General features: G+C 35.7%; 2 protein-coding genes across 4 annotated transcripts; one reads left to right on the forward strand and one right to left on the reverse strand.

The window, feature by feature from the left end:
- Positions 1-7656: 7656 nt before the first annotated feature.
- On the forward strand, positions 7657-21314 carry LOC104085615 (P-loop NTPase domain-containing protein LPA1 homolog). 3 transcript variants are annotated; one of them, XM_070197120.1, is made up of 16 exons: positions 7657-7986; positions 8082-8165; positions 8647-8720; positions 8807-8840; positions 9980-10038; positions 10205-10319; positions 10435-10472; positions 10626-10723; positions 10796-10851; positions 13863-14136; positions 14256-14371; positions 15641-15697; positions 17223-17288; positions 18585-18659; positions 19220-19313; positions 21204-21314. In XM_070197120.1, the coding sequence occupies exons 1-15, from the start codon at positions 7846-7848 to the stop codon at positions 19280-19282; spliced, it is 1350 nt and encodes a 449-aa protein (XP_070053221.1). In that variant the 5' UTR covers positions 7657-7845; the 3' UTR covers positions 19283-19313; positions 21204-21314. The 3 variants fall into 3 exon arrangements, with proteins under 3 accessions (XP_070053221.1, XP_070053220.1, XP_009587992.1); XM_070197119.1 differs by having other exon boundaries at positions 21245-21314; XM_009589697.4 differs by lacking the exon at positions 21204-21314 and having other exon boundaries at positions 7659-7986; positions 19220-19611.
- LOC104085616 (NADPH-dependent aldo-keto reductase, chloroplastic-like) lies at positions 20711-22789 on the reverse strand. The gene is made up of 5 exons (XM_009589700.4): positions 22420-22789; positions 22136-22311; positions 21546-21789; positions 21217-21396; positions 20711-21098 (listed from the first exon to the last, which is right to left on the reverse strand). Exons 1-5 carry the CDS (start codon positions 22537-22539, stop codon positions 20871-20873), a joined length of 948 nt encoding a protein of 315 aa, XP_009587995.1. The 5' UTR covers positions 22540-22789; the 3' UTR covers positions 20711-20870.
- Positions 22790-26194: the final 3405 nt, after the last annotated feature.

Consider the following 26194-nt stretch of genomic DNA (forward strand, 5'->3'; position numbering starts at 1 on the left):
TTGAATGGAAAAATTACCATTTAGGCATTGAGTTGTATGTGCCATTTGTGTAATGTGAAAGCCATGTACGCGAGGTGGCGAGTACGTACTTGGTTTAAATGTGCAAATTATGTCGGTAAAATTCGTACACCCTTAAGTATTAAATTAAAAATTATTGGTACTTATTAAATCCTTTATTGTCATGTCTCATTCCTTGTTTGTCTAGTTTGTAATTTATATGATAATTTGGTATGATGACCACTTGGATTTTTATGTGAATTCTGTATGTTTGTTAATTTGGTATTTCTTGGAAATAATCACATTATGGATTTTTCATTTGTAAATAATTAAGTAAATAAGTTTAAATTGAGGCGTTAATATATTTATCAAAATTTGGATTTAAGAAGAAGTTGTTCTTGCTAAGTTATTCTTTCGTCCTTGCTCTTGCATATTTATTTTGGGACTACGAGGCGTTTACTCGGGAAATCCCCCTGTACTGCATATTTACTTTGAGACTACGAGGCGGTATCTCGGGAGATCCCCCTGTACTGTATATTTACTTTGGGACTATGAGGCGGTACCTCGGGAGATCCCCCTATCTTGCATATTTACTTTGGGACTACGAGGCGTTTAGGGGATCCCCCTGTACTGCATATTTACTTTGGGATTATGAGGCGATACCTCGGGAGATCTCCCTGTACTGCATATTTACTTTGGGACTACGAGGCGGTACCTCGGGAGATCCCCATGTCTTGCATATTTATTTTGGGACTACGAGGTGGTACCTCGAGAGATCCCCTTGTCTTGCATATTTATTTTGGGACTACGATGCGGTACCTCGGGAGCGCCAATGTTGTTTACCCCTATTTGTTGTGCTATTACTTATCTGTGAAGTACCCATCGTTCACTCCTCAATCATTTTATTAAATTATTATGTCTTCTGTCTTGTGAATTGCCCGTACGGTTGGGATAGAAATATGGGCACGAGGTGCCGTGAGATATGAAAGTGGGTTGAGACCCGAGATTTTTAGGATTATGATGTGAGGTGTCAACTGGTGATTTCACTTAAAAGAATTATATTTGAAAGGTTTTATTTTAAAGATTTATATTCGAAAGATTTTTATTTGAAAGAATTATATTCGAAATGAAATGTTTTTATTTGAAAGAATTATATTCAAAAGGTTTTGTTTAAGAGAATTATATACGAAAGATACTTATTTGAAACAGTCACATTGGGAGATATTTATTTGAAAGATTTAAATTCCTAAGATATTTATTTGGAGGAAATATATTTGGGATATATATAATTGATAGGATTACATTCTAAAAATTTTTATTTGGAACTTATAGAGAAAAGATGTATATTTTGAAGGATTTGATTAATTGGTTGTACTTGTCTTTATTATTCGTATGAGCAATATTTATGGTGTTCTTGATGCCTTGATGTTTATGTCACTAGTTGATTATTGTTGCTATCACTGCTATCTATTTCTATTATATTTTGTATGATATGTTGCAAAGGTTATTAGACCGATGAGTGTCTTGACTGTACCTCGTCACTACTCCACCGAGGTTAGTCTTGACACTTACTGGGTACCGAGTGTGATGTACGCATACTACACTTCTACACATTTTTGTGCAGAGCCAGGTAGTGGAGATATCGGACTCGGGCAGAGTTAGGGTGTTGATCGCAAGAATTCAAGGTAGAGCAACTTGGCCGTCGCAGTCCCTTAGAATCTTTCCATTATTATTGTACTGTCACTTTTATTCGAACAGTATTGTATACTCGATCCTTGATATCATTGCACGTATTCAATTAGAGTTCGTGACTCAGTATTACCAGTCTTGGGAGGTTTTTATATTTGTTTTCGCTTTTGGTTTCGACACTTGTATTAAATTATATGCTTAAAAAAAGCTCGAAATATAATTATAACCGGCTTATCTAGTCTTAGAGACTAAGTGCCATCACGATGCCTGTGATGGAATTTTGGGCCGTGACACTTTCGTAGGGTAAAAATCGACCCTTAGAAGATCGTTGATCCGCATCAAAGTCAAATTTTGATTTATTCTTGTTCTTTTTCATGATCCCGACCCTTAGCTCATGCCGGGAACCGAGCTGGTCATCTTCTATCCTTATTTTCGATTCATAACAGTTATGGACATCCGCCCATGTAGTTGCTTGGAACTCGAGCAGGCTTTCTTTCAGCTTTCGAGAGGCGTCGGAGCTCCTCGGGTTCAACCTCTTAGTGAATGCCTCAGATGCCCATTCATCTGGCATGGCCGGTAACAACATCTTTTCTTTCTGCAATCTGATCATGAACTCACGCAGCAATTCGGACTCTCCTTGCAAAATTCTGAATATGTCAGCCTTTCGGGCTTGGACCTTACTGGCCCCAGCATGGGCCTTGATGAAAGAATCTGCGAGCATTTCAAAGGAATCTATTGAGTGTTCAGGTAAGAGTGAATACCATGTTAAGGCCCCCTTCGTGAGGATTTTTACGAATTTCTTCAGCATGACCGACTCAATCTTATGTTGAGCCAAGTCGTTTCCTTTCACCACTGTTGTATAAGTTGTGATGTGCTCCTGAGGGTCTGAAGTTCCATCATACTTCTGTATGTCCAGCATTTTGAATCGTTTCGGAATCAATTCTGGTGTTGCGCACGATTTGAATGGCAATTGGGTGTACTTCTTCGAGTCCGGGCCCTTCAACACTAGTGGTGCGTCTGGAATTTAGTCCATTCGAGCGTGGAAATCTTTCGCATTCTGATCTATCTGCTAGTTCATTTCGCTCATGAATCTCATGAGTTCAGTTTTGAAGGGATCATTGCCATTATTATTACTGGATCTGTTGCGACCCCCCGGCTTCGTCGAAGCCGACCTCACCCATCGGGTGTTGTTATCAACTCTTTGAGCTATTTGATTTGCGAGAGCGTCGGGGGGAATATGTCCTCTTCCATTCGCGTTGTTGAAAGCACCTGACAACGCCTGCTTCATCTCTATCATGACTAGGGCTGCTTATCGGGCGGATCAGGCAGATTGTTACGCTTAACGATTCTACTTATCGGTTATCGGCTCATAAATATACTAATCCACTAGCCAAACCGATAAGATATCGGGTGGATTGGTATCGATTTTGCGGTTATCGGGCGATTTATAGGCTAAATTAAATATTAATGAGTACATATACCACTTGACATTAAATCAGCAAATTTAAATCTTAAATTCAATCTATTTATATAACACTGTCATGCTCGCATTTCTAGAAGTCGCTAACTAGAAATTTGTGTTTTCTCCTTGGAAGATCTGGTCATAATGGATATAGCCGTATGCTAAATTAATGTTGCATACGGCTATTTTCTTTCTGCTATTGCATCAAGCCATATAGCCATATATGCAAGTGCATTTTCACAACTGGCAGAAGTCACAAGAATTTGAAAGTGAATTTTCAATAGTCGAATACTCTAATACCACTAAGTTAGTATATGTGATAAAACAATAATAGTTAATGTCTTAGTGAACCTTCTGAACATGAATGGTAACTGCTACTTTGTCAAATAGTGAAAGGGATATTTAATATACATAGGGGTAAAAATACAAATATAAATTTTTTTAACGGGAACGGTTTATCCGTTAAGAAAAATAAATAATTCACCCCAAACTTAAGTAGTTAATTATAAAATTTTAATCCGTTCATCAACTGTTAATCTGATAACTCGATACTAATAAGCCATTAAGCCAAGTTTGCGGTTCAGTTTTCGGGTACGATTCAGTTTTGAACGGCCCTAGTCATGACATAGTCATGCCTTGAGAGATGGCCCGTGATGGCCTTTTACTGCTCTCTCAAGATCCTTACTATTTTCGCAACGTGCTCGTCCTCAGCGTCATCAGGAGTTGTCTCCTACACATGTCAGGGATATCGCCCGGCATGGACCGGAGTTGCTACGTCCCATTCGTTGCGGGTGTCACTGATCGAATCCTCGTGTTAAGGCAGATTTTCTTGTGCTTCAATGTTGTGTGTGATGTTGACATCGTTAGCTGCCATTTTTTATAATTTTTACTTGAAAGAAAGAATCAAACAAGTTAGTCATGGATGCAAGGATCAACTCAATTACGCAGTTGTCTAAGCCCTACGGTAGGTGCCAAACTGTTTACCCGTAAAATAGTATAGTTGAATTTATTGCGTGGTTATAGACAAGCGAACTGATTTGATCCCAAAATGATAAATAAATTAAATGAAAATATAAGTCTTAGCATTGAAATCGAGATAAATAGTAGATAGCCTGGTTCCGGGAGAATCTGAAGGCAACAATAAGAACAATGTTAGACAGAAAATAAAGTGTAGTATTTAGTTTGAGAATAATGTGTAGCATAAGTTTGTTCGAGTTTTTCGTATGTTACAATAATTGTTCAAGTCCCCTTTTATAGTTATACCTAGGGAACAAGATCATATGATCAAACTCCTCTTAAATGACGATAATGGGGGCGATTGAATGAATGTGTAACGACATGCCATGAATGCCAAAATTTTTGGAAACAACTGCATATTTAATACTGAGAAATATTCTTCATTAAATGTCATTCGACGATAAACATTCGTTTGCCTCTGTTGACTGCGTTCCCTTCGGAATCTACCCGATATCAATCGAAGTTGTTATCCTCGATCTTGATTACTACTCGCTTTATCTTTCCATCCGCCTCCAATTTCACGTGTTATATAATCATTCGAGCATTTAATATAAATCAATTTTACCATATGCTAATTACATGTCTCATTTTCTCCATGCTGAGCACTAAATCGAGTACTTTTTCTTCCACATCTGAATGTCGAGTCAAACTATTATTCCATGTGCACTATGCATGTCGAGCCGCTCCAAGTTGAGTGTTCATCTCCTTCGTGCAATCGCGTCAAGCATTCTTCTTTGCATCTCATGTGCGTCGACCTACTCTCATATACACATAAAAAGATAGAGTTTTTAACCAATATCTTCCTTAGTGTTTCACCCTAACTTTCATTACATCCTTATAATATCCCATTTAATGGAAAACATCTTTTAAGTATATATTCAAAACCTGGCCAAAAACATCCCTCAGTTTATTTTCCATTTTTTCTAACGGAAGGTTCTCTTTTGTCTTGTGCTTTGCTTCTTCACTTTTTTCTTCTTTTAAAAAAGTTTCCAACAATTTATTCAAAGAATAAAAAAGCAACTGTCTAGTTGGCTGAACATTAAACCAGCAAAAGTGAGCATGTTCTCCAAATATTTACCCTTTCTTCTCTTTACATTCAAAACCTCGCAGATCCAACATATATCACTAGATTCCTCATATTTGCAGTGAGCTCACGAGAGAGAAGGAATTGGGAAAAAAGAAAAACTCAATCCGGAGAATGAGACTGTAGAAATACATAGCAGAAAACCATGTCCTTACAGATATATATATGGCATTTTAAGAAGAAAAAAGAAATAATTCTGTAATTTTGAAGAACTAAAACCCAGATTGTATTCTTCTTCTTTTCCCTAGTATTTATTTAACTACTAACTAAGAGATGCAAGCTAAGGAGTATGAAGTGAAGATTTTGATCGGCAGTTTGGAAAAGACCACTCAGTGTTAAAGCAGTTCAGTTGAAATATTGAAATGTCATTTAGTAACAAATTTATAAATAAGGTTTGCGTTTTGAATGATGCTGCTTTCGTTGACTACAATATTATTCCTAAACTACGAAAAAAGATCGCCGATTTTTCAGAAATACGAAGGAAGTTCACTACCGTGTTGGTGATTTTATGTTATTCAGCAATTGTTTTTGTTTTCTAAAGATTTTTGTGCGAAATTTTAAGAAAAGAAAGATTTTTCAGAAATACGAAGGAAGTTCACTACCGTGTTGGTGATTTTATGTTATTCAGCAATTGTTTTTGTTTTCTAAAGATTTTTGTGCGAAATTTTAAGAAAAGAAAGAAGGGTACATGAAGTCTACGTGATAAAAGGATGTTCCGTTAGAATAAAGTGAAAAAGTTAATAGAAAGATGTTTTTGGTTAAGTTTTGAAAATTTAAGGGATGTAATTAAAATTAGGGTGAAATAATAGAGATGATATTGGTCAAAACCACTAAAAAGATATATAGCTAGTGTTTCTACCGGGTTACTCAAGGTCATCTAATTACCTCTTAATTTCACAAAAGTCATTCAACTATTTTTTATCACTAAAGTTTACCATTATCACTTAAAAGTCACCGTAGCTCACACCCTTACCCATAAATATAATTTGAAATGGCATAAAATTTAATGAGAAAATTACAAAAATAAATGCCACATCAGCTTAAATGAACTATACCCGAATAACTCGTAACCCAAATGAGTTTCAATAAAAAAATATTAAACGCCACGTTAGCTTAGAATAATTATTTTATAGTACAAAATTATTTGCCTTGTCTTTTACAAAATACCCCTTCGTAATTATTTTATAATAAAATATTTTATACTAAAAAATTCTTGCCTTGTTAGTTACATAATGCCCCATTCAGACCATTTTGTATTTTTGCTAAATTAAAATATCATTATATTCATATTACATAACATATAAATGTATCATGAACAGACAAGAATGACAAGGCTAATAAGAACCTATTTTTATAAATTACTATTTCATTAATTTTAAAACGTTGCTTATTAAGCAATACCAACAGACAAACCTGCTTAGTAAGCATCACATGCAATTAAAGTGCATAATGAAATGTGTCAATACATGCAATTACAAAGAGCCAATGGCAATATTTTAGACAAAAGAAAGACACAACATGATGTGTCATTAAGACTATACTTGTGCCAAAATCCAAAAAAAAAAAAAAAAAATACAAAGATCTAATTTTTCTTAAATTTTCTAGACTTCTTTTTAATTCGGCCCATCAACCACAAAGTCATATAGTATGATTTTTCTCTTCACATCCCCACCTCTCTTTGAAATAGCTACAACAAAAGTTCATCAGAACTTTGTTTTTCTAAAAAACCTGAAGTGCTAAAGAGTGGTCGACACTGGTACATGCGTATTTTATTAGGAGAAAGAGGAAAATAGTGATTTTTTCTAATATTAAGATCATTTGGGTTATCGGTAAAATTGGGTTCAAGGAGAAATGGGTCTGAAGCGGATATGGTCTATTTAAGCTGATGTGTCATTTACTATTGGATTTTTTTTGTTAAAATTTATGACATGTCAGATTTATGGTAATGTTTAAGCTAAAATGACTTTTAATTTACAATAATAAACTTGAGTTACTTTTGAATAATAAAAAATAGTTTAGTGACTTTTATAAAATTTAGAGATAAGTTGGATGATTTTAAATGAACTTAACCTTGTTTTCGTGCAAAAAGTGCAAAGAAAAACCTCTTTCCATAGGGTCTAGTATGCTAAATCATTCTAAAACCTCTTTAGAAGACAATGTCCTACATTGCAAGGTATATTTTCATAAAGAAATTGCAAAAACTATTTACTACTGTAATTACTACATGGTGATTATTAGGAGAAAAGGACAAACCAAAAGATGAGATCAATTGGTTTTCAGACCGATTTTTCTTTTTAATTTATAAATAAAATACAAGAATTTTTTACTAATTATTTTCTTTTAATCAAATTGGGAAAGATTATGTTGAAATATTTCCTCCCAATATCCCTTACAATTTTCTAGAAATGAACGTTCCTCAAATTTAATTTCTAATCTTTACAATTTGCCAAAAGATTAGGGAAGACGCCAGACGAAAGTTTTATGTTCCTTTCTTATTGGTGCAAAGTGCAAACAAAAGCAGTTTATAAAGCAAATTGTTCATATTCTCCGTCGCAATTACCGGCATCACCTTCCCGGCGGGAACGCTCCGAGAGATATGAAGAAGGATAAGGCGGTTGTAATAGAAAGCCCTAGCACAAATGAAGCAGACGAAAAACAAGATGATGCTGTCGAAAGTAATGCTCCAGCTCGTCGTTTCTCCACCCGAAATGCTTCTTCCAAATACGATTTCGTTAAGGTCTGTACAGTTCTGCTGCTACAATTACAATTCTTATTCGATTAATTTCTGTTTTTTTTTTTTTTATATATATACTCGTTTTGCGTGTGTTTCAGGTGAAAGTATGGCTAGGTGACAATGCCGATCACTACTATGTTCTCTCTAGATTTTTGCTCAGCAGAATGCTCACTGTCACTAAGGTTCAATATGGTTCTTTTTTACTGCATTTCTTACCTTTTTACCTTGGCAACAGTTACTGCCGCAAATTAAGTTTGTTGAATCACATGCAAATTCATAATCAGAAAGTAATCATTCTATGAATTGAATCCGATTTTATTTTCTAAACTAACATATTAAATTTTACTATCAACTTGGAATTACGAGAGAATCGGCTCAGCTTATCAGTTGTGATATAAATAAGGCAAAAAGTGTCTTTGTAGGTTTTGCCTTAAGTTCCACTGCTTGCTCTTAATTGATTGACTAAGTTGTTACTTACCAGCATTGTTCCTATTCAAATTTTAACATCACTGGAAAAAATGATGATTTACTGTGCTGTTCCTAAAATTGGCTAATTTGTATTGATTATTCATGTTGTCCCTTGCAAATTTCCGAGGTTTGGATGACCTCTAGAAATCTTTTGCTATGAATGTGGAGTTAATATGCATTGCTTCTCGTTTGCAGATACCAAATCACGTGGCTATCAAAATTGCTCTTGAGCTTAAGAAGCTTCTTGTTGACAACAGCCTACTCGATGTGTATGACATCAAAGTTTTATGTCTTCTTCTCATTGGGTTATTAGCCTACTTGATCCATAAAACTCACTCACTTATTTCTTACGCAGCTCACAATCAGATTTGGAGGCAAACTTGTTCAAGGTATCACATTTCTTGCTCTCGGTTATGTTCCTCTTCCAATTCTTCTTAGCAGTTCAAATAACTTTCCCATGAATATTGAACTATCTAAAATAATCTGCTATGGATATTTTTTGCTCATTCCATTGTCTGTATGTATTGAGATATGATTTTTAAATACCCCCCCCCCCCCCCCAAGTACCTCTTGCGAGTGAGTGGATTTCGTTACCCAGTTGCAACTTGTCATCAAACATCTTCATGTTTTCTCTCTGTGGTTGGGAATTATTGTGAGCTGCTGCACTTTTATTGAATGAATCTAAGCATAAGCAAAATTGCTTCATTATTTCATCCATTAGGCATTTTGAGAAGTTTCTATTTTAGGATCTTATTTGGTTGACATCTTTAACTAGCAAATGCACTCAAGGTGGTGAAAACAGAGTCTTGATGATGATCCAGTTTAACTTGAGCTTTGCTTTCTGTCTTTTGGCAATTAATTATTCCTATCTAGTGGTGTCTACAACTTATATTTGACACAACAATGTTCGTGTTTCAGATTGAATTACCCATGTAGGAGTGCTAATATGCACACAATATTGTTTCACGCTTTCAATTAACTAATAAAAATGTCTTGCTCTTGGGGTGACAAGAGTGGGTTGCTCTGGTGGTGAGCACCCTCCACTCCCAACCAAGAGGTTGTGAGTTCGAGTCACCCCAAGAGTAAGGTGGGAGGAGGGAGCCGAGGGTCTATCGGAAACAGCCTCTCTACCCCAGGGTAGGGGTAAGGTCTGCGTACACACTACCCTCCCCAGACCCCACTAGTGGGATTATACTGGGTTGTTGTTGTTGTCGTCGTCGTCAGGGACCAACCCTTTGGTTGGGGTGTTAAAGGTCATTCATCTGTTGATTGTCTGATGAGAACAACACTGCCATAAGAAATCTGTGCAGAACCTATTGCTTCAATCAAAAAAGTCATACAAGAAGAGATTTTCCACAAAAATATTTAGAGCAGATTTCTCTGATTTCTTTTTCTTAATTCTGCGAACATCTTATACTAGTTTGTGTAAAAGTTGACACTGTATTATGTGATTTGATCTTCCTCTCTCATAGAAGTTTTTCAAAATTCTGAAAGTGGATGAATAATACTGATTTTGGATGTCGTGCAGCTTATGGAGCGAAGAGGTTTTGGACAAGAGTATATAAACCGTTATAAAATGATTACGAGGTAGGTGATATTTCCTTTGTCAACTTTCCCTTCCTTTTCCTGTTGTGTTTTTTTCTATTTATACTTTTTTTGTAAAGGAGGGAGCAATGAAGAAGGGAGTGATTGAAACGGCCTAATTTAACATTTGATGTTGCTTACTCTTTTTTGGCTATCTTTATCTTCTTAGATTTCACCATCTGAGAGTTCCTTTGGTAATTCTTGTTTGTGGTACTGCTTGCGTTGGAAAATCTACTATTGCAACCCAGCTTGCCCAAAGGCTGAACTTGCCAAACGTCTTGCAGGTGTCTTCTTTAGTCTTTATACCCTTACTGGTTCTGCTTCTAATTTTTTCCTTTGGGCAAACACATACTATTTATCCTGGCTTGCTTATCCTTTTATGTGCAACTTTTTTTCCAGACTGACATGGTGTATGAATTGCTACGGACATCAACAGAGTATGTAACTACACTGCAGATTTAGTTATTACGGTTACCAGTTCCTTACAGAAAATTGCATACTCATATTTCTTCATGCTTAGCTAAAGATTGTCTGAGAAGTGTGATATTATGTAGCACTCAAATACTTATGTACCTTGTTATTTTTGTTAGTGCACCTTTGGCATCTTCTCCTGTATGGGGACGCGATTTCAGCTCACCAGAGGAGCTAATAACCGAATTTTGCAGAGAATGCAGAATAGTAAGGAAAGGTAATTGTTGGTGTAAAAAACTGTTCTGGAACATATCAAGGAATTCAATCAGTATCTCAATATCTTTTGTAGGTTTGGCTGGTGATTTGAAGAAAGCTATGAAAGATGGAAAACCAATTATAATTGAGGTATTATTTGTCCTCCATAAACTGCATAATGTGTTTTTGTGTTTGCTTATTTGTCACGCTTAGATGTTTCTTGTATGCCCTCCCTGTCTTTCTTAGTAATCCTCTTTTTGACATCTGATTGGAAAAAAAGCATTGTGACTGGTCCTTGTAGAAAAAGAAAAAGAAAAAGAAAAAAAGAGAAAAAACGAAACAAAGTAGCATTGTGACTGGCAGAAAATGGGTTCTCAAGATAAGAAGTCTAAGATCATACATTAAGCCCCAGCCATAGTTAAAACTAATTGAATTTTGAAGGAATTTTGTGGAGGAAACATGCTCTTTCGAATCTCCCAGAGGGTGTGCCTTTAATCTATAAAGCAGCTTTATCTCCTAATATTGATATATCTATCTAAAGCAAATAATTGTATACCTTTTTAAACATCCGCTACTGCGCTTCACGGTAAGAGGACCCAATCACTTAAGAAAGTGATGGATGTGTTGGAGCTAACTTTCTATATTAGCATTTTGTTTTTTCCCAATTAACCAAGTAGTTCTAAAACCTTGGAGGTCTTTATATATGCATTTGATATCGATATGAGTATTTTCTTCTGCTTCTAAGTCTATCTTGATCTTGTCACTTACTAGTTTGGACTCACTGGCACCTTCAAAATGAAAGGCTGCTTGTCTGATAACACAGTTTGAGCTCCTTTATATGTGGTTATGCATCACTACTAATAGAAAAAGTGGCAATCACATTGTAACTTATGAGTGGGAAGGAAATGATATGAGAAAGTGAAAATTTGCCTTATTTAACACGTATAAGGAGAAAGATACCCGGGAGAAGGGAAAAATCTCCACCCAGGCTCATCTGGAGCGTCTAAATTTGAGATTAGGAGAGAGGGAAGAGAGACGGGTGAAGTCCCAAGGCATATTATTGGTGAATCTGCATTGATAGCAGTGTCGGAAGAGCTTTTTCTATCCTTGGGACGCTGTACAAGCATTTTTGTTTTTGAAGTGATAAGTACTATATATTATATAGAAATAAACAGCAAAGCACTAAGAAAGTGCTGTTTAGGTACAAGTCAGAAAAACCCCTGTGCACAAAAACAAAAAGAGGGGCATATATCTATACAGATGAAATCTAACATGCTATTTTCATCCTTTACATCCTGTAAGTTGCACCAAAAAGCCAAAAACCAAAGACATTTGTACTTTTAACATTTGTACAGAGACAGCTTTCCCTTCAAACATCTTGCATTTCTTTTAGTCCACAAACCCAACAGATAAAAGTTGGCACTGTAACCCACAAACTTCTTGCTGGTTTGCTGATCCCACTTTGCCCCAAACAGTAAACAGGTCTTTAACAGTGAAAGGCATGACAAAAGACAAGTTGAAAAGATTGGAAAGCAGCTTCCGTTGTTGCCTTGCCACTGTGTAATGCAAAAAAAGATAGTTGCTGAACTCGTCAAGCTTGTTGCATAACAGTGGCGGACCCAGATTTTTATACAAGCGGGTTCAAACATATACTGAAGTCCTCAAAAATAATCAACAGTAAAAGCGATATTGAGTTAACAAACAAACAGGGTTTACCTAGTGCTCTTTACTTTGATTCTAACAAAACCTTAAAGAAAATTTGCCCGTAGCTCTAAATTTTGTTTGCAAGCCATACTGTTTTCAAATATATATATATATATATATATTTACCTTTATAATTTAACAAGTTATTGAACTTCAGAAAATTTTACAAATTATATTGTAACAAATATAAGTTTGGTCTATATTAAAATACTGTTAGCAAACTCTATTTATTTATTAATTTTAATTTAACTTGCATTAGCTGTTAGCAAAAAAAAAAGAAACAGAAAAGAGCTAAGCTAAATTAATAATTTCATATAGAAAGTTCCATAACTATGGAAAAAGACTAAACTAAAATAAGCAATAAAAGAAGACGAAGAAGAAGCGTAAGCTAATAACGAGGAGGACCAGCCAAGCTGTCAGCATCTCGACCAATTGAAACAAAAAAACAAATAATGCTTTTGCAGGTTCGAACACGCGACCAATAGCAGAAGCTGACCCCGCTTGAACCATCCGACCAAGCCACAACTTTGGTTAAGCGGGTTCAACTGCTTATTGTTATACCAATATTTGTTCTTGAAAAAATAATTTCCACACAAAAATAGTGAAAAATATTTACGAAGCGGGTTCAATTGAACCCCCTTGAACCAATGTGGGTCCGCCCCTGTTGCATAAGCAGCATCTGCTGCAAATGCTCACTCCCCTTCTCTGTAAATTGCTTTGGTTCAGACAGGCATTAAGCTAACAACCACATAAAGCAGGCTACCTTTTGAGGAGCTTTAGTTTTCCATATCATCTTCCAAGGCAAGTTGAGAATACTCTCCAGCACCTTGTTTAACTCACTGTAGCAAGAGCCTACTGAAAAGATATCATTCTGTTGCCTCAGCCAGATTAATTGATCTGCTTCATCAGTTATTAAAGTCATCTTATCGAGATCTTGTAGCAAGAGAGCCAATCTTGGAATTTCCCGATCAAAACATGGTCTTCTAAGCTGTTACCATTCCAACAATGGGACACTAGGCTATCGGTATTCGGGGAAAAACAGTAAAGATCATTACATGCCATGTGATTATAATCTGCCTGTGCAGGTAGAGACAAGGAAGCTCTTGGCCTACTTGAACATAATTTTCCAACATAGCACCCCCTTAGTGCCATAAATTTAATAATATTACCTTAATTTTTCTCGAAAGACAGATACCTAGAGTGTGGTGGCAGTCAAGAAAGCATTTTATGCAAAAAAGAAATGTATGTACTGACACGTGAGCATGCATAGCAGGGCTGATGTCTAGTATAATCATCCTTGTAGCTACAGTATTGTTGAGAATTTTCTATCAGTGTTTGTATCACATCAACTATTTTTTTGAATTGGTAGTGAATGCCGAAAATCATTTTGGTCAGTTAAATTTAAAAGCAATGCTTGAACATTGAGTGATCCCAGTTGGATGATATATCAATGGCAGGGGATACACCTAGATCCTAGTATTTACCTTATGGATGAAGAGAATAAATTGCCACCGTCTTCTCCAGCAAACCAAGCAGGGCCAAAATCTCTGAAGGTGGAAGAACAGAAGGAATTACAACAGAAAAGCAATTGTAATGTTGGAGACAGCAGTCAGAGCGACCGCAAGGATTGCTGTTCTGAGGATATGAATTCAGAACAATCTTCCAAGTCAAACAAGCTCACAGCTGCTCTGAAATCCTTGGACATTGTTAATAGAGTGTTTGAAAATACGGGTAAGTGCCTTTGCACATTTCTATTAGTTTTTCCATCTCTAAAATCTAATCCTCTACTCAAGCTATTTCTTTTTTCTTTCCTCCCTTGATGCTTCCTCACTGCCTGTCTGGTAATGCAGGTGAAACAGTTAAAGATTCAGGAGCAGACCAAAATCCTTCTCATAGAAGAGAAAAATCTGGTGCTCAACCAATAATTGTACCTATAGTTCTAAGGATGGCTGAGTTTGACCATAAGGTGGTCACTTTATGTCTATTTATCATATATTATCTTCAAATTCTTGTTTCTATCTTTGTATATGCTCTCTCTAAAATAGATCGAGAGATAAAGAGCAGATCTGAATTCTGAATTCTCTAAGCCTTGTTATCTTAGAGATGACAAAGTAAAATGGAGTTTCTTTTTTAAGTACCAGTTTGGAACAGCTATCTTTTCTTACTAATCTGCTCATTAGTCGGTTTGAACTCAAAGAGGTGTAGTCTTTATCTTCCCCTCCAAAGTACCCAGTTCTAGCTTCTATTTTTGAGGGACAAGTTGACCCATTTACATGATACCTTACTCATATCCCGTAATACTTTTCCCAACTGTCCTTTCCTCTTTTATTCACTCTGAACTGATGTCTTAACTTACGCTAAACTAACTTCATCAAATAGCTTGATTTTTTTTTCTTTCTGTTTAGTGGAAAAACATGTTTCTCATGTTGCTTATCTTATTCCTTGCATGCACACTAGTCAACCCCCAGCTACTAAGGAAGAACCCTTAAATAGTTAGGAAAGGAAAGGGCAATAGGACGGTGGGGTTGGTAATATAATCCAGCTGATTATGGAAGTGTAAACTGTAATGGTTCATGTGATATCTTCATCGGTTGAGATGCTCCTTGTTGAACCTCAGTTTTTACATTCTTCCAAAGTTAAATTGTTTGAATGATTATTGGCTGTCAGTCAAAGACATGGGAGATGAGGTTAATTAGAGAGACAACCACTAAAGGTAGATTTATCCATTTCCAGTAGAACAAAAGAGTAAAATTGAAATAGCCAACCATCTACTTGTATGGAGTTTGCTACTTCTGCTCCCAATACTTTATGAGGACCTCAGTTATGCGCAGGAATAGTAGGATATCCATAATATTATCTTATTCCTTCCATCTCCCCCCTCCTTTGCGGTTCACTTATCTTTTCAAACATCCCGAAAGTTTTGATAGTTTTTTTTTATTATATAAAAAATAGTAGCTATACAGTGTCTTCTAATTTTAAAACTATAAATTGATTAAACAAATCAAATTTGCATGCAACTGAGCTATCTATAAAAACTACCCAAAAAATATACTTGTTTGACTTGTCTCCTTCCTGCTGCCGGTATAGTATGCAACTGAATTTGAGTCCATTGTTATCATCCTCAATCATAATCTTAAATTATTATCCATTGCATAAAGCAGGATACAGGGAGTAAACTGTTTTTCATAATTTGTCCCATGTTTACCTTATTGACTAAGTTATGTCTTTTATGCAGGCATTGCTCGAGGAGTGGGTAGCTACTCGCACATGCAGTGAGAAATATCCTACCCAGGTTCCACAAGTTGTTGAGATCTCTTATTTATCATTATCTGTGAACATGGAAGTTTAACATATCCATAATTCAATTGGGTGGATTTTGATATAGTAGCACCTGAGTTCTGCAAAATCTGTGATATATGTCCTTATCAGTAAAATATCACTGGTGATTGATATACACATGTGCTCTTCTTTTATTTTTGGTCTAAATTATTAAGAAATTGATTTTTGGATTAATCTTTGCACATGTACGGTGGTGGAGACCTTTTCTGACAATTAAGAATAAATTTTTTCTTAAAAAAAAAAAGAAGAATGAGTAAGAAAGAGCACGAATATCTTGTCCAAAATGATATGTCTTCTGAAGCATATAAAACGTTCAAGATTTGTTCCCCTTCAATTTGGAAAGCTGAAAAACCCATTTGAAGATATATAATCCTCGTTTCTCCTTAATTTTCTTCACACATCAGTTTTCCACTTACACTTAGAAAAAGAGAATAGATAATGTTTTGAGCTTGAAAATGATATATATACTGATTACCAAGTTTAAACTCATTACGAAGATCACCAATTTAATGATCCTTTCATCTTTATTTGTATTTTTATCTATCCAAGTGAGGTGAGTTCATAATAAATTGAAGTTACCATATTGTCTTCTGGTCATCAGCTAGGGATATGACAGTTCATTTTTGTTATCCCCATACCCACTCCCCCCCCCACCCCCCAAGAAAAAGAAGAAAAGGAAAAGAAAATAAAAAGAAATGAATTTTTGTTATCCCCATACCTACTCCAGCCAGTGATATTCTACGTTGCAAAGCTGGAAGAAATCCAGAAATTCTAATAAAGGGATTAAAAAAATGCCAAAAATGCTTATTTGTCATTACAGTAAAGCTTCACTTATGTCAAAGGGATTTCAAATGTTTATATATGTACAAAAACATTACCTTTATCCTATTTGGACAGTATAATTTTCGACGAAGGGGATTTAATTGAACAACCTTCCTTATATGTGGCTCCACCACCACTTATCAGTTCTACAGAAATTTAAGAAAATTCCACCCCTTTCTCTATATCTGGCTTCAATCCTATCTCTATTTTATGCGTGTGTTGTGAATAAGCACACGCATGATACGTAGTGTATTTGCTCTTGGAATCCATGCAAACTTAGGGAAAGATAGGGCACAATTTTTCTTATCTATATAGGTGATACTGATTAGTTGAGAATATGTTTTCGTCATGTTGGTTCGTTTTCTGTTGGTCCTATGCTTTGTATGAGTCTTTTAGCGCTATTAGAGATTTTTATGCCAATAGAAAAGATAGAGAACTTCTAGTACTCTTTATTTTTATTTTCATTCTATATAATGTTGGCTTTAGAGGAATTTAAATGGAGAAATATGGTCACTGAGGAATCATATAGCCAACCAACTTTTTTGGAACGAATGGAGGCCTAGTGATTCTTGTTGTATGTACAGTGTATTTCTATCTGAATGTTTTCCCTTTTCTTGTCTTCTTTAGCTGGTAACCTCTCTTGACTTTCTTTTCAGGACAAAGATAAATTGATAACTAACTTGAAGACTATACAGGACTATCTCTGTTCGTTTACGTCACAGGTATGCTTTTTCGTTTTCTATTTGTTTCTATAAACTTAACATGTTGGGAGCCTGAGTTATCATTTTCATAAGCATCCATATACAAATTTGGAAATCCTTCTTCCACATAGATAAAAACTATCCAAGGAGAAATCAAGAACTAATCAACCTGCCAATAAGAGCCTAATCTGCATTGTGAAAACCTACTGTAGTATCTAATGAAACAGAGAAATTTCACCAGACTATTTATGTGTCTTATTGGTATTGGATTCACGTGGCTTTCATTTTTGTGGGCAAATTTAAGCAATCCAGTGAGTGCAAATGTGTGATGAAAGCTTTCTAATCTATCGCTATACGGAAAAAATGCTCCTCAAGGAGTGTTACTAATAGTGGAATTCCCCTAGGTGATGACATTTGATCTTAAACATGTTCTGCAGGGGGAGAAATGGCTTTGATGCATAAAGCCATGTATTACTATAACCCATACAATGCCATCATTGCAGATCTGGTTCTTATTCAATTTAAAAAGTTGGCACCAATCTTCAAGTACTTGCTGCACTTCCTGAACTAAAGTCGACTGTCATCCTCCTAAATGCAGCTAGTCGTGCACGATGCTATTTCAATAGCGTGTTCTTGCAGCTAGCCAGTTAGTATCTGTAGTTTGAATCTAGGCGTCCATTTCTTTCAAATTCTTTTCTTTATCCAGATGAATAAATAGAGCTAGAGGAAAGAAGGGGACCCCTAAATTGAGCATAGCATCCAAGTCATAGGTTTTAGTTCGCTATTGGCTGGTCTGTTCCTTTTCTTGTGTGATAACTTAATGGAAAATATAGTGGAAGATGCAAAATGGGGAACACCAAAAGCAGAGTACAAAAAATTGAGAGTAGGATATTTTTCTTGTGGTCGAAGGGACTTGCTGAGCAGTTCATATAAATTTGTCTGAGCTATGGAAAAGTGATTCTTTTCAAGAATTCTTGATACTACTTCATGGGTCTATGCATGCACTAAAAACCCAATTTAACGCATGGTGAATTATGGACACAGGTAGTCAGGTACAATAAAATAAAAGCGCTGTAAAATTTTATTTGATATTAGTATGCAAGTTGGCTGAAAAGAAATGATTTTCTTATTAAACTTATTAATTAATTAAACAAAAAAGAGAAAGTAACCATTTGTCAATTTCTTTTCCATGTCTGATATGTCTGAATCGACTTTTACCTACTACATCCTGACTTTTGTGGTTTAGTTGGATTATTGATTTGTTAACGTATAACATTCACAATTTTTATCCGATGGGGCTGCATTCTTTATTGACAGGGTTTAACAGTTGTAAACATATCAGCTACAACTTTTCCACAAACATTGGATTGGCTGCACAACCATCTTCTACAGGTAATTTGTCAGTGTGTTATTCTTTTCCTGGGGCTTACTTTGTTGATTGTCACTGGGTCACAGCTAGTGTTGGCAAAATGGATAAAAGAAAACAGTTATTCATTCATATTATCCACTAAAAAATGGGTCGGATAATGAACTTTTTAAAAGCGGGTCAAATATGGATAAGAACCATATTATCTACTTAGAAAATGGATAACCAATGGGTAACCAATGGGTTTAACTTTTACATTTGTAAAGCCTCAAATTGGGGGTTCCTCAAGTTTGGGAGACTAGGAATTCTCCCACCAAAAGTGATCATATTCAAGAAACCATGGATAATATGGATATTATCCACCGGTTAACCCATTTTTTATTCGTATTAAATATGGGTCGGGTCGGAAATTTATCCGTTTTTTGCATTACCCGTTTTCGACCCGCCCGTTGGCCACCCCTAGTCACTGTTGATTTCATCTGGGAAAGTCAAAGATTTTAGTTGTCTGATGTTTTACACAGCTGAAACAGAGGTTATGATATAATCCAAGTGAAAATCATGACTTACTTTTTCTTGTGCTTCTCAGTGTATCGAGCAAGGTACAGCACAAGTTTCTAGGGGGAACAATGAGCAGATAGCCAAAGACTAGATTACTGCCAGCAATATTCTTGATGAACAAGGTACTCAGCCAACTATTAAGTCCGTCTACTACCTTTGCAGATATATAAAGCTTTGCATCGCCTCAGTAGATCTATTTCACCTTTGCATGAGCTGCACAGAAGCTGTCTCTACCATATGGTCTTTTGTGTAGTTCATTCAGCCAAGGGCAATCCTGCTCTGTTTTAAAAGTTTGACTACCTGAGAAGTCTTAAGCTGTTAAGAGTAACATCATCTCGTATCTTCTGTTGCCTTTAAGGCGCCCATAATTTACTTCTACCACCTGAATGAGGGGAATGTGTAGACAGTTTTATCGTACAACTCTTTTTTGTTTCAAGTGATACAATTTCCTAACACAGCAGATTTTGTCTGCCGCCATATCCAGAGGACGGCCCAACTGGCCCTAATCACTCAAGAAAATGAAGAAGAAAAAAAATCGAACAAATTATTATTAGGACAGAATAGAAAATTGTCAAGCGGCTGATGTCCATTTTGAAAGAAATTTAGTTGAAAGCCGCCCGCTTAAATTTTAGTAATATGGTGCGTTAATAAAGTCAAATGGCCCAAAACTGGAAATATATTAACATAATATGGAGATCCCCGTTTTTTTTTGTCTGTTTTTTTGCCCAACTGAAGGAAGAGTAGTTTAGTGCTAAGGCTAGCTATTTTAATATTTGAAAGAAGCCTATATATTATTAGTAAAATGCTTAAACAGAAATTTGACCTTAAACATGGCCTGAGGCAGAGGAGTTTTGTGGGGCTGCTCCCCTTCCCCAAATATTTTTGGATCATTTATGCGGTGGCCCACCGGTCAATGTCCTTTTTAAACATCAAAATTCAAAGGTCCCTCAGCTCCACCCCCAAAAAAGAAAAAAGAAAAAGGTTTGTATTTCATTGTAGGGTAGCTATCCTTATGCATATGTTATTGCGCATATGCGTGCAACTGTGCATAAGGGATTCAGATATGTTCGAATTTTTCAATGGTCCTTGAACCTTTGGGTTAGTTCTAATTAACGCACTCCCCTAAAGCTTATTAAGTCAACAATTAGAAAATTAATCAGGAGCTCTTTCTAAGCAATCATGCTACCAGTAATGATCGTATCAGTTAGACCAGCAGTATATCACTAATTATGTAGTACCCATATACTTTATTTTAATGTAGACGTAGACACCAGAGGCACACATGCTCGCACTAAGTTCCTCCCAATTTTGAAGCGCATGCTTAATTTAAAAGTGTTGCCTTCTTTTTAAAAAATTACCAATAAACCATCAAGAGGTGGCTAGGTTAGAGCGAGAGAGCGAGAGAGTGGAGCAATAAATTAGAATATTTTCCACAAGTATTTTGATAAGTGGAATTTCCCGTGTCAATATGTCGACGATTTCAAATGTTCATTAGAGCAAGGATATCAATGACCTAAAGTATAACATAGATAATCTTAAACATTTCCAATCATAGATTAGGAATAAATTTGAACTCTTTTTCTTTCATCAAAATATTATATATGCAAGTAGCAAGTACATTCATGCATGTTCTATCTTTACATTTAAAGTTAGCCAAAAGACCAATTTCATTGATAGAATTATATCTCGTCATCCCAAAGTTCCCCGATGGTTCTGTAAGGGCTTGTAGTGTCATTGGATAGCCACTCTCCCCTCATAATCTTCCTCTCCTCCATCTTATTTATGTTAAGTAAATCCCATTCGTCTAATTTCAATTGAAGGGCTCCAATGTTCTCTTTCATTCTTCTTGGATTGAAGCTTTTCACTATAACACTTGATCCTTGGGACAATCCCCATCTTAGAGCAACCTAATAAAAGAAAAATTCAACAAAGAGGACAATTAGTTACTTTTTCCATATTCTAGCTTAATAATGTATATATTTGCACGTTTGTGTATGTGTGTCATTGTTTAGAGACATTTCTTACTTGAGCTGGAGTTGCATTATGTTTGAAGGCAATAGATTGGATGATGGGATGATCAACCACAGCAGTAGTTCCCCAATCATTTCCAGGTCCACCAAGAGGTGAATATGCACTTACATGAATTCCATATTCTCTACATAATGCCTTCAGCTTACTTTGCCTCCACATTGGATGCATTTCCACCTGAACCCCATTTATTTAATTAGAATCAAATATCATACACAAGCAGAATAAACTGGTCTACGGTGGTCAACCAAAGAGATATCTAATTCAGAATTGTAGAATCTCAAATGCTCACAAGCCTTCGTATATTGCAATTTGCAAATTAATACCTGGTTGACAGCAGGAGTGACACAAGCAAAATCCAGAAGGTGTTCAATTTTTGTAGATGAGAAATTGCTGACGCCAATGGACTTACACAAACCCATCTCTAAGCATCTCTCCATGCCAGACCAGGTATTCTCCATGTCTAATGTCTCAAAGTCTTCTTCTCTGGGAATTGGATAATCAACCCATGGCTTCAAAGCCACTGGCCAATGCACCAAATACAAGTCTACGTATTCCATCCCTAGCCTCCTGCAAATACAATAGTTTAATTACTATTGTCAGAAGCTAACACCTTTGGTCGATCTTTCTGCTGCATGTTGGTTTCCTATGAATATTGAGAAACAACTACACTCTCCGTTTCAATCTATCTGACTTATTTTGACCAGACACAAAGTTTTTTCTTTTTAAAGAATTTTTTTAGAGCTTGTGGTTTTAAATTTGACTTCATTTGATATAAAACATGTTATTAAGAGTAAAATGAGAATTTTAAAGTCAAACTGTTTCCAAATATAGAAATATATTTATAATATACTTGACGCAAAATGGAACGGAGGAGAGTAGTAACTAAAAAGCATGCATATCGATCGGTGTTTACTGTAAAGTTTGGTGAAGTGCAGAAACAGGATCATTGTGATCACTTGACCATAGCTTAGAGGTGATATGAATGTCTTCCCTCTCCACCATTCCTTCACCAATTGCTCGTCTTAATGCATTTCCCACTGCCGGCTCAGAACCATATATTTTTGCTGTATCAAAATGTCTGTACCCCATCTGCTCGAAACAATAACCCAAATAAATTTCCATGTAAACATACCATTAATTAATGAAACCTGAAGAAGAAAAGGAAAGTATGTGCTAAAAGTTGATGCAATTAATTACCTTGAGCGCCATTCTAATGGATCTCTCTGTTATTTCTCTATCGTTTTCGCCAGAATAAGTCCCCATACCTATAATTGGTAGGGTTTCACCATTGTTTAGCATTGTCTGATAGCTTCTCATCTTTCTCTCTGACTGCTCTCTTGTCACTGTTTTTTTAACTCACTTTAATAGTATATGCTAATGCTTGAAACCACTGTCTTTACACTCAGTTTATATAGTTTTCTTTCCACCAAAAAAAAGTCAAAACCTTCGGATGTGATGGTGCAATACATTACTCAACAGATTTTGTCTGCCGCCATATCTGGAGGACGGCCCAACTGGCCTTAATCACTAAATTAATGTAAAAGAAACAATTTATATTAGGATAAAAGAGAAGGTCCGCTGACTTCCATTTAAAAATGAAAGAAATGTAGCTAAAAACCGCCCTTCATATTTTAAAATAAAAAAATGGTGCACTAATAAAGTCAAATGGCCCAAAACTGGAAATATTAGAAGAATAAGGAGACCCCCCTTTGTTTTCTGAAGGGAGAATAGATGAACCAAAAGAGCTTCTGAATATTTTATGATTTGACAATAAGAAGTTTGATTTATTAATTAATTAATACTACTTAATACAATGTTGAGTACACAAAAACTTGAATTGACTCTAAACATGAACCTAGGCAGGCTAATGGTCCAAATAATTTTTTCTTCTAGCGCCGCCCTCCCTAGTATTTTTCCTTATATATTTGGACGGTTATGGAGAGATGTGATTAGCCAGGATATAACACTGAGGACATAACCCTTGATAGGAGGGTATCTCTGTTCCATAATTTTTATATTTTCCTATTCTTATATTTCTATTATTATATGTTGTTTCTTTCGCTTGGGTTATCTTACCATCTTATCTTAATGTTGTTACTGCTCATTTTTCTTCTGTCCTTGAGCCTACGGTCTATCGGAAACAGCCTCTTAATCACTTTCATAAGGTGGTAAGGTCTGCATATACATTATCCTCTTCATACCCCACTTGTGAGATTATACTGGATTTGTTATTGTTATTGTTGTTGTATATTTGGATTGCTATAGAAGCACAAATCATGAAGAAAACAAACTTTCATCTTGTATATACTTTTCCACTCTAATTATTACACCTATAATTTTATCACTATAATAAGTGTTTAAATTTAATGCATTGGCAATATAAAAATTATTTACGTACTCAAGTGACTAACAAGGTAATTGTAAGTAAAATTATATAATAAAAATTTTGTAATTGATGTGGGGTCCATCCCATCAATATAGGCATGTGCCTATATAATAATACTTGATGAAGTTTATACTTGGTAACCAAGTTTGGAAAGATGTGGAGGAGAATCAAATTGCTCTCGTAGAATACTTTGAGCCCACGACTCTTTTGCCTTGTAAAAGGAGGGCATTCTCTCAATTGTAAACACACTAAAAGCAGAGAGAAGTAACAAAAGTTAGAGAGAGTAATCTACCGATAGTAGTCTGTGAGATAAATAGTGAGTGTGAGTAATATTGTGGTGATGTATTTAATATAAAGAGTATTATTTATTTCGAAGTTGTAGTAGTCTCTTGACACTACTAAGTTGTAATATTATAGTGGTAATATTGCTTCACTCGAGTAGTGTATTTTACCCCCTTAAAAGATTTGATGTCTTTGTTACTCTCTTGTATTATTGTTATTTATAGTGGATATTATTCCTAGGCGGGATATTATTTTTCCAAAGCGTGGTATTAAAGCCATGGCAAATAATGGCCCACTGTCTTTTCAGTAACCCCGTCTCATAAAAGATAATTATGAGAAATAGTGTCTACACATGAAAGCCATTCTTGGCTCCCCGGATGTGTGAGAAATCGTAGACAGAGTGTATGCAAAACCTGATAATGAGGAAGCTCTGCCTCAAAATAAAAAAGATGTCTTGGCAAAGACAAGTAAGAAGGATCAACAAGCTCTCACGCTCATCCACCAATGTTTGGATGATGCCATGTTTGAGAATGTGGCAGATGCTACCACCTCAAAGGAATCTTGGGATATTTTACAAAATTCTCTCCAAGGAGTTGACAAGTTGAGGAAGGTAAAACTTCAAACTCTAAGGGCTGATTTTGAAGTTTTGAAAATGAAAGAATCCGAATGCATTTCGGATTATTGTTCAAAAGTGAAAGCTATTGTGAATCAATTAAGAAGATACGGGGAGGACATAGAAGATGTCCGTGTGGTAGAAAAGATCCTTCGCACTTTAACACCTAAATTTGATTTTGTGGTTTGTGCTATTGAGGAGTCTAAAGATTTAGACTTTATGACGGTGGAGCAATTGTAGGGTTCCTTATAGGCCCACGAAGAAAAGATCAAAATGAGACAAGAAGTGCCATTGGAGCAACTTCTTAATACTTAGTCATCCATCAAGGATTATGGAGGTGAAAAGAGCTATCGAGGGAATGTATGGGGACGAGGTCGTGGCGGCCATGGAAGAGAAAGAAGTAATGATAAACACTTCAACAATGAAGTTAAAATCCACCAAACATTCAGAGGTCGTGGTCATGGACAAAAAGGAGGAAGAGGACGTGGCTACAATCAAGAAAATAATAGACAAAGGTTAGACAAATCAATAATTGAGTATTATAATAGTCATAAATTTGGCCATTACTCTTGGGAATGTCGTAGCAATGTTGAAGAGAAAGCTAACCTTGTTAAGAACAAGAAAGTATAAGATGAGTCGACATTGTTGTTGGCACTCAAGGAAGAAGATAAGGATAATTGTAGCTCGTAGTATTTGGACAATGGAGCAAGCAATCATGTGTGTGGATGCAAAAAAAAGTGTGTGGAGATCAATAAGACGGTGAGAGGTAATGTGTCCTTTGGAGATACCTCAAAGATTCAAATAGAAGAAATAGGTACGATTCTGATCTCTTATAAAAAATGGTGGCCATAAGTTAATTCAAGATGTTTATTATGTGCCAAAATTAAAAATAATATTTTGAGTTTAGGACAACTTCTTGAAAATGGATATGATATTCACATGAAAAATATGCATCGTTGTCTTAGAGATACAAGTGGAATTCTAATTGCTAAAGTGCATATGACAAAGAATAAATTATTTTCTTTGAATCTTAAGATAATTGATGCAAAGTGTTTGAAGGCTAATGTGCAAAATGAATCATGGTGTTCGCACATGCGATTTGGGCACTTAAATTTTGAAGCGCTCAAATCAATGGGAGAAAAGAACATGGTGCATGGGATACCATCAATCAACCATCCCAATCAATTGTGTGAAGCTTGTCTTCTTGGAAAACATGCATGGAGGAGTTTTCCGAAGGAGTCCATGTCAAGAGCAACCATGCCACTCCCACTTGTTCACATTGATGTGTGTGGACCAATCAATCCACCTTCCTTTGGTAAAAGTAAATACTTTCTTCTCTTCATTGATGACTTTAGTAGAAAGACTTTGGTTTATTTCTTAAACCAAAAATCTAAAGCTTTTGTTGTTTTTTAAAATTTTAAAGTACTTGTGGAGAAATAAAGTGGCTATGAAATAAAAGTTTTAAGGTCCGATAGAGGAGGCGAATTCACTTCAAAAGAATTTAATGACTTTTGTTAGTCTCATGGAATTCATCGCCCTCTAACGATACCTTATTTACCCCAACAAAATGGAGTTGTAGAGAGAAAGAATCGAACGATTCTTAATATGGCTAGATGTATGATGAAAGCTAAAAGTATGCCCAAAGAATTTTGGGCCGAAGCTATTTCTTGTGCAGCTTATTTGAACAATAG

This window comes from Nicotiana tomentosiformis, chromosome 3 (genome assembly GCF_000390325.3).
Source record: "Nicotiana tomentosiformis chromosome 3, ASM39032v3, whole genome shotgun sequence".
Classification (NCBI taxonomy): domain Eukaryota; kingdom Viridiplantae; phylum Streptophyta; class Magnoliopsida; order Solanales; family Solanaceae; genus Nicotiana; species Nicotiana tomentosiformis.